This window comes from Carex rostrata, chromosome 19 (genome assembly GCF_964058835.1).
Source record: "Carex rostrata chromosome 19, lpCarRost1.2, whole genome shotgun sequence".
Classification (NCBI taxonomy): Eukaryota; Viridiplantae; Streptophyta; class Magnoliopsida; order Poales; family Cyperaceae; genus Carex; species Carex rostrata.
The window spans coordinates 8106159-8115807 of NC_135936.1; the positions used below are offsets into that span (position 1 = coordinate 8106159).

General features: G+C 35.0%; 1 protein-coding gene across 2 annotated transcripts; it reads right to left on the reverse strand.

Annotated features, from left to right (window-relative positions):
- Positions 1-511: 511 nt before the first annotated feature.
- LOC144571692 (ABC transporter B family member 9-like) lies at positions 512-8608 on the reverse strand. Of its 2 annotated transcripts, XM_078321053.1 has the most exons (13): positions 8197-8608; positions 7017-7071; positions 6311-6486; positions 5463-5684; positions 4788-5026; positions 3939-4464; positions 3568-3841; positions 2834-3464; positions 2532-2760; positions 2114-2380; positions 1669-1932; positions 1262-1557; positions 512-986 (listed from the first exon to the last, which is right to left on the reverse strand). In XM_078321053.1, exons 1-13 carry the CDS (start codon positions 8416-8418, stop codon positions 635-637), a joined length of 3753 nt encoding a protein of 1250 aa, XP_078177179.1. In that variant the 5' UTR covers positions 8419-8608; the 3' UTR covers positions 512-634. The 2 variants fall into 2 exon arrangements, with proteins under 2 accessions (XP_078177179.1, XP_078177180.1); XM_078321054.1 differs by lacking the exon at positions 512-986 and having other exon boundaries at positions 1258-1544.
- Positions 8609-9649: the final 1041 nt, after the last annotated feature.

The following is a 9649-nucleotide window of genomic DNA, read 5'->3' on the forward strand; positions in this document are numbered from 1 at the left end:
TAGTGGATCCCAATATATATTTTCGATTAATTCTAAAATCATGCAAGTGATTAAACCGACAAAATTGGCAAAAATAACTATCAGAATGATTTCAAAAGAATACATCTATTTTTGTGTGAACAAAAAAAAAATATAATAATGAATTTACAACAAATTACATGTATATTTGTTATTTGACTGTTACACCCTGAAAAATTGCTAAAACCAATACGAATTATTATTACAATAGATAGGATATATCAATTTTATAACAAAAATAGGTGTAGTGTAGCTGTTATTGTAAATTGCATGCATAACTAATGTTTTCAATATATTTATTTATGTTAATATAAACAGATATTTTTCAGGAAATTTTGCTAGAACAATTCTAAGGGACAGTTTATAGGATGGTTTCCAAATGGTTTTGCGTTTAAACTCGAGGTGGCACAGTACTGTTACTCAAGAAAGATTGAAATGATTTTACATATGGAATTCAAATTAATACTCTAAATTTCTTAGCAATGAACTAACATCTGTATAACACATCTTCTTTCATATTCTAGTAATCTTAACAATGCTACACACAAATTGATCCCTTAACTAACACCAGAACTAGAATCTCCCTGCAACTTAGGAAACAAAATTGATTATTGATTCAACCAGATGAACTAGAATGCAATGCGACGAGTGAAGCGTATGCGCCATCTGAAATTTGTATCAAATCTTCATGTCTCCCTTGCTCAGCTATTACACCATCTTTGACGACAGCAATTTTATGTGCGCCTGAGATAGTTGATAGCCGGTGAGCCACTACTACTGTTGTTCGTCCAACCATTACATTATCCAGTGCCTCCTGTACGAACCGTTCTGACTCGGTATCCAGTGCACTTGTCGCCTCATCCAAAAGTAAAATTCGCGGGTCCTTCAATATTGCTCTGGCTATTGCAATACGCTGCTTCTGGCCACCTGACATCTGGAGCCCCCGCTCTCCCACATTTGTGTTATACCTGTTTTTGGCCATGACTTTTGTTCAGCTTCAAAAAACATGAACATTATTTTCCTTTCTCTCTCTCTATATATATATTTTATTCCTGCTTTGTCAGAATGTGTACTCTGAAAAATTGAAAATTGGAAAAAAAATATGGATTGGCAGTGACCAGAAATAATATTTTGGCTGATGACATTATGGAATGAATTTCAGAAAATAGGAAATCATGCAAATTAACAAAACCTATTCAAAATTGCACTACAACTTGATAAAATAATAAAAGGCGAAACATACCCATCACTGAGGGCAGAGATGAAGCCATGTGCATTTGCTGCAATTGCAGCTGCAACAATCTCGTCTTGAGTCACTTGGCCTTCTTTTCCATAGGCTATGTTGGCTCCTATGCTCTCATTGAACAGTACAGGCTCTTGCCCGACAAGACCCATTTGCTGCCTCAGCCAATTTAACTTGAATGATTTTAGGTCACACCCATCAAGGAAGATGGAACCTGAGTCAGGGTCATAGAACCTTTCTAGCAGTGCAATCACAGTTGATTTGCCACTTCCGCTTTCCCCAACTAGTGCAACAGTCTTAGTCAGATTTATTAAGAAAAAAAGTTAGCTATCATCATCCAGACTTAAAGAAAAACTTCATAAAAAAATAAAAATTTATGGTACAGCACTGCTTGTCAGACTTAATACCTTTCCAGAGGGCATCTTCAAGCAGAGGTCCCTGAAAATCTCTACATTTGGCCTGTTTGGATACCTGAAAGCAACATGTTTGAGCTCAATTTCCCCTTTCAAGTTCGCCAACTCCCTACCTGTATCAATGCTCGAGTCAATCTTAGACTTCCTGTCAAGAAATTCAAAGACAGAAGCTGCCGAGTCCTTGGCTTTGTTCATATCAGGACCCAATGCACTTGAATTTGAAACCCCAACCGCTGCCATGGTCAATGCAAAGAAAACCTAAATTTTTGCAAAATCAAACAACCAGTATTTGTTAACAGAGAACTATTCATAAAATAAAACAAAATTTAAATCAAATGTGGTAGTTTACCAGACAATACGACTAACTACTAAGTAACAAATGAGCTTTGGTCTTTAGCTTAAAACTTTAAATAAGAAAATATAATTATTTTGTACTGACCCGAAAGACTTGGCTGAAGGTAGCTTGATCCTTGTGAACAAATAAAGCGCCCACATAGAAGCAAAGAGCATAGCTGCAGTAAAGCAGCATGTACGCAAAGCCATAGCCAATTCCACTTACAAGTCCTTGCCTCACTCCCTGCTTCACCGGCTCAGCACATTTTTTCTCATAAGCCTCTAGAACCCGCTTCTCTGCACAGAAGGAAGCAACAGTGCGTATGCTGCCTACAGCGTCGTTAGCCACTGTGCTGGCTTCTTCATACTTTTTCTGTTTAAAAACAAAATTAAATTCTTTTGTATAAATGTAAGGTACAGTAAGAGTGGTTTAATTCTTAATTGCATCCGATTTCTTTTTTCAAGGTGCTTGTTAATTGTTATCATTTCTATATCCGAGCTATTGAATAAAGTGTTTTATTTACCTTCGCATCACCGCTAAATCCCTTCAGAAACATCATTTGAGCATATCCCTGTGCTCCAATGAAAGGAAGAATGCATATCACAATTAAAGCCAGCTTCCAGTTGGCAACCATTGCAATAACAAAGCCAGCAGTAACAGTAGCCAAATTTTGGACAATTAGTGCCAGTGAATCACCGACAAGTCCTTTTATGGCTGCCGCATCTGCAGAGAGCCTTGCACCTATTGCACCACTGAAAAAGAAACTATTTTAAACAGAGAAAATTGGCAGAAAAAGAGAGAATCGTTTCACTTTGAAATGTGTACCTAGAGTGTGATGGTTCATCAAACCAGGCAATTTCCTGATGCACAATTTTCTCGAAGCACAACGAACGAATCCGTTCTATAAGCTTTCCTCCCGCAAATCCAAACAAATAATACTGAATAGGGAGTGCAACAAAGCCTATTGCACCTAGAAGCACAAAAATACCAGCCCAAAACCTTGAGTCCTTTCTCAGTTGATGAGGTGGCTCAAAGAAGATCTTAATAGCTGTAGAAAGCAACAAGCCAAACACGGGTAGAATAACTCCATGCACAGCCGCTGCGATGGTACCAAGTAATAGCACTGGTGTTTCTGGCTTGTTGAGGCTAGCAAGACGTGTGATTGATACATCTCCATTCTTTGGTATTTCAGTTCCGAGTTTTTCTTGATCATCAGAATTGTTTTGGGCCGAACGGTTCTTTTTGAAGGAAAAGGAGAAAGAACTTCTTTGGCTTAAGCTGTGAGATGAAATTCTGGACATTGACTGCTCAAACGAAGATCTTGAACCATTGGATAGAGCAGAGTTTTTCTGTTCAATTGCTAATACGGCTTCTTCGTTTTGTGCATTCAACTCTTGTAACCGTATGAGTTGTGAGTATGCCCCGTCAGGATTTTTTATCAATTCTGCATGTGAGCCTGTTTGACAAATTAAAGAAGAATACAGTAATGAAAAAGACAACATTAATATAATGACAAATTAATTATTGTAAGATGTAAATTAAAAACCAAAAGAGGAAACCTTGCTCAATTAGCTTCCCTCGATGCACCACTGATATTGCATCAGCACCTTTTACTGTGCTAAGACGATGTGCAACAACTATAGTGGTCCTGTTTACCATGATCTTTAAAAGAGCATCTTGTACTACTTTTTCAGACTCTGCATCAAGAGCACTTGTCGCTTCATCGAGGAGTAGAATCTTGGGATTCTTTAAGATTGCTCTAGCTATTGCTATCCTCTGTTTTTGACCTCCTGACATTTGGGTCCCATGCTCACCTACCATTGTATCAAGCCCCTGCAAGATCATATCCATTTATAAAACCAAAATCAATCATTCTACATCAATTGTAACGGACAATGACAAAAAAAAAAAAAAAATCCAAGTTCCTTACATTGGGCAACTTGTCGATGAACTTTGCGGCATTGGCCATCACAATTGCTCTCCTGATCTCTTCATCTGTTGCACCTTTCTTTCCATACTCAATGTTTTCCCTAATAGTAGTTGTGAACAAAATTGGCTCTTGGCTCACAAGCCCAACCTGCTCCCTTAACCAACTCAACTTCATGTTCTTTACATCAACACCATCTACCAAGACCTCACCAGATTGAGGATCGTAGAATCTTTCTACTAGACTGATAACTGTAGATTTGCCGCTCCCGCTCTCCCCAACCAAGGCCATGGTTGTGCCATGTGGTACAAACAATGAGAAATTGTTGAATATTAGTTGGTCGGGTCTTGCAGGATAGGTGAAACATACATCCTTCAGTTCTATGTCACCTTTCATATGTTCTAGAACGATGCCATCTGGGCTGTAAGAATCAATCAAGGGTTTACGATAGATTGTCTCAAACATTTTGTATGCTGCCGATTGACCTGAAGCAAAGGCATTTATGCAAGGCGATGCCTGTCCTAGTGACCTGGACAAGAAATCATAACAAAGAAAAAAGGATGTAGTCAAAACAGAGAGTGCAAACCCTTATTTGAATTATATCTTATTAGTTTTCTCCTTTTTGTTCTTGTCTTGTGTCAATCAGACAAACATGCGGCTAGATTAAAGCTAATTTATGCTCAATTGCTCAATTAAGTGTATTAATTTAATGATAATTTCTTTGTTGCAATATTGAGGGTTATTAGAGATTAGATTGAGCTAAATTCATTTCCTTGCAAAACTGAGGATAATTGGTACCATGGCGAACATCCCAAATTCAGATCAATACAGGCAAAAATTAGAGAAACTTACATTGCACCAGTCATGATGGCCATGATTACATTTATGATAGTGCCTCCTGTGTAACCTTTATCTATGATCAGCCTTGATCCATACCAGATGGCTAAACCATAGCTAGAAAATATACAAAGGAGAACTGTTCCAATTCCCGTGCCTGCAGCTGTACCCTGGTGCACTGTCACATTGCGAGCTGATTTCAAGAGGTTGTCATACTTCCCCGTTGCCTTCTTCTCTCCAGTGAAAGAAACAACCTAAAATTTCATGTAATCAAACTTCTTCTTAGTATATTTCAACATTGAGTTAGCTTTTCCAAAAAGATTCATGGTAAAATGACATTAGTTCTCTTAAGCTTCTGAATGCCACATTGACTTTAAATATCTTAAATGAAATAATACTCTGAAGCTAAATGAAATCTTCACAGGAAGTCCTCAGAAAGATTGCCAAAAAAAAAAAAAAAAACCAAGGGTGTGCTTTAAAAATAATTTATAAAATTAAAATAAAGCAAAGAAAAAAATTATAATGTCGCAAGATGACGACACCGCTCCAACTTTAATCTAAAACAAATTAAAAATCATAATCCCTTCAAAGATAGCAACATAAGGTCTGAAGTTACTAAAATCAATTTAAAAAAAAAAATTAACTGATTGCAACAGTTTTGAGATGTAAGAATTGAGTTCATGAACTCACAGTACGAATTGCGCCTATGGTCTGTTCGACCACGTTCCCAGCTTCAGTGTATGCCAATTGACTTCTGGCTGCAAATTTTGACATCAGTACTGACATGACCCCACCGGCAATTGCTATGGGAGGCAAGCAGGCAAGCAAGACAATAGCTAGATGCCATCCTTTGATAAAAGAAATCACGAATCCACCTACAAACGTCGATACCAGCTGGAGAAACTTCCCAACCTAACAAAAGTAATTGATGAGAACAGATCATTATAATTACAAAATAAAGCACATTATACAAGTAATTATATCTTCAACTCTGTAGTGCACTAGTTCCATCATCTCTGTGCTAAATACAATAAAACAAGTTACACAGGAAGAAGTTCAAGAGACATTCTGTTATCTCTGTGCTACACACACAAAGAATTCTCCAACCCATCAACTATTGGGGCGTAATCCCGAGCTTCAAATCTCTCTACTAACTATAGAGGTTCACCACAAACAGACTTATATCTGCTATTCATAGAGGATCAAAAGACAGCCAACATTGCCAAATACCAGATATCTCACCAAAAGGAAAGTTGCCAATCCCAAAGGAAGGTTTCAACAATACACACCCGATTCCAAACATCCAAACCGCTACATATTTCTTCTTCTTCTTCTTCTTCTTCTTCTTCTTCTTCTTCTTCTTCTTCTTCATTATGATCATCTCTCCTTCTCTTCCTCTTTCATTGGTATCTAAAGTGACAGAACCAGAGAAAATTCCCTGGTTTGGGGCTGTGCCTCTCACTCTCCTTGTGCTTGGCAGGCAATTAAAAATATAAAATGCTTCCTTGAGAAAGTAATAAAGAAGGAAGACATCATACCTTTTCACCAATGGCATCTTGGATCAAGATTGTGTCACCAGACATTCTTCCAATCACTTCTCCCGTTGTTGTCTCGGTGTCAAAAAACGCAATATCTTGTTTAAGTATTGTCTTAAGGTATAAACCGCGAATTCTTGCTGATTGTCTTTCTCCCGCCACAATCCAACTTCCCACCTCTATCAATTCAATTCATATGTTAATTATCTCTCTCAAAAAAAAAAAAAAAATCTTCTTGCCACTTGCAACTCTTTATCATGATTAATGGAATCAGAACAAATTTCTCAGTTACAAAATGCTGGGCTGGTTTACTTGTTACAATTTTGAAAAAAATTTGGTCGTTTTTTATAAAGTATACATGTTTTACTGATGATGTCAATATTATAATTCGTTTTTGATAAAGTATACATGTTTTACTGATGATGTCAGTATCATACAACTAAACACTAAAATGTATGTAATTAAGATTAAAGGTAAGCAATTAATAGATTCAAAATTGACAATTTCAAGAGTTTTTGTGGCATCCATCGAATTAGAGTGTTGTATGAATTTGGAAAGCGTAAAACCTAATAATCATGTGAAAAGTTGATATTTCAGTGTCACTAAGGATTAAGACATATTATCCTTGTCGGGTCAAGTAATTGATATTCCATTTCCTTGGCTATGGTTAAATGCACTTAGTACTTAATTATCATGTAAGTACACTTACGAAGAAATGCAGCAACCCCTGATCCAGCAGCAAGATATACAAACTTCAAAGCTATCTGAAAGGTCAAAAAAAAAGGATCAAACGTCACGTACTGTACTTAATTAAATCTCGGCAAAGCAATATATTCACCAAACTAAATATTATAATTGACTAGCTTTTAATTAACATTCACTTTCATCATATCCTTGTTAGGTGGTACATAGAATCATAGATATCAAAAACACTTGAGGAGGGTTCCAATAGCTCGTACCTTTCATATCTTATCATACCTCATATTTTATATCTTTATTTTCAAAATTCGAACTGTCGATCAGAACCACTCAACATGATATTCATACTAAAATATGTTTGGAGATGAAATTTTATAATTTTTTAAAACATTTTACTATTTTTTTCATATGGGTAGAAAATCACTTTTTTTTAACAGTCCGGAAACAGTGATTTTGTATCTATCTTAAAAAATAGTAAAAAGTCTCCAAATATTATAAAATTTCATCCCCAAACATATTTTAGTATGGATATCATGTCGGTTTGGATCGACAGTTTGAACTTTGAAAATGAATATATAAAGTATGATGAGATATGAAAAACATGAGGTATTGGAACCCTCCTCCAAAAATTTGGCATTGGCTGGAATTTTTGTTTTTTTTTTAATATATTTCAAGCAATCTAGTTTCTCAAAATTTAGACGTAAAAGTTTTATTTAATTATTTTTCGTACTTTTTTTTATTGGTTTTATAAAAGTCCAAGGTAGGCCCTTAACCTATACATTTAAAAAGATTACTTCATTCTGGCGTTGAAACTAAGCAAAAAATTTGCTTGAACCATTGTTAAGAATATACTCTGAAAAAGAGTAGTGTTTGCACCAAAATTGAACCAAAAACAAGAATCCCACGAGCAATCATAAACGTATGATATATAGAAAACATTAAAAATTTCAACTAAATCCTAGTCTAAGATTGTTTATATCATTTCCATGAATCATCACTATTCAGATTAAAAAAAAAAAAAAAAAATCTCGAGGTAGGACAATATATTTTTGCCCCTGAATTCAAACCGTCTAAATTAAAATACAGAAACATTTAATGAAGAAGGACAAAAGAAACTATTTCAAGAAAATATCAAGAAATATTTTTCACAATAATTTTCCCTTGAGCGAAATCCAATAAAAAAATGTCACCTTTGAAACCTGATGCACAACATCATCTTTAATGGTGGTTCCAAATGCATCAATCAATTGACCAAAGATGAGGGTCATCAAAGGCATGGCGAGGCCATTGGCAATTGCTGAGACAAATCCAACAAACATCAGAAGCTTGTCGTACCCGTCAGAGAAGGCGAAAAGCTTGTAAAATGGCACTCTTTCATCTTTCTTGGTTTCTTTTTTGTCTAAGGTTGCCATCTGATCTCCTTAATTCGTACAATGCGACGTAACAACTATATATATTGCCAGGCTCCAAGTTTCTATCCCTTCAACGCCTTTATTTTATTTGCTTGATATTATTTCATGGAAACCATGCAAAATGATTCTAAATTTTGGGAGATGAGAGAGAGAGAGAGAGAGAGAGATAGGGAAAGACAGAAGGTTTATTCCCTAGGCAGCCTCTGCCAGGATTTCAAAAAAAAAAGACAGAGAAGGTTTATTGTTGGAATTGAGAGAAATTGGGCGGTTAATTGCGAGTTTTTTCTTTTCAAAAATAGTAAAGTTTAAATAATTACTTTCTAGAATACCTAAAAAAAGCAAGTTAAAAACAAAGAAAATAAAGTGAAGTAATAATTAGAGAATTTTTAGGGAACTATGGGGAGGTAAATGTGACGAAAGCTTCCAAGGTTGCATCTAGAAGATCTGAGGTAATTTTTTAAGATAAATAATAATTCGTGCTACTAATAGTACTATATAAATATCAATTTGTAGATTTATTTTTGGTTCAAAATTTTTTAGAATAATTATATTGATCCCCTCACCCCTGTCCCCCTATTTAACCCCGTACTCTCTCTCTCTCCAAATTAACTCCCTTAACTGCCTTTTATCCCCGCATTAATTCCTCTAAGAATTTCCATTTATCCCCGCATTAATTACTGCCCTTTAATAACAATCCCCGCATTAATTAACAATCCCCACATTAATTATACTGTCCTCTAATAACAATTCCCGCATTAATTATACTATCATTTAATAACAATTCCTGCTAATAAATATTTATCTGTTTATTGATGTTCAAGAAAGTATTTATCATTATTCTGACAAATATTTATCCTTATGTCTGAAAAGTATTTATCATTGTCCCTGACATGATAATACTTTGATTTGATTAAACATTACTTATTGACAAGTTCAAGAACAAAGTTCAAGAAAGTATTTATCGTTGTTCTGACAAGTATTTACGATTATATGTGGGAATTATTTATCATTATCACAGATGTTTTACTGTAAGTTGCAATTATGTCTGAGAAATATTTATCCATGTAACATAAAATATTTATTCATGTAACATAAAGTATTTATCATTATGTCTGAGAAATATTTATAATTGATATTTTACTGAAAGTTGCAATTATGTCTGATAAGTATTTATCCATGTAACATATAGTATTTATAAATATATCATAAAGTATTTATTCTTATATCTGAG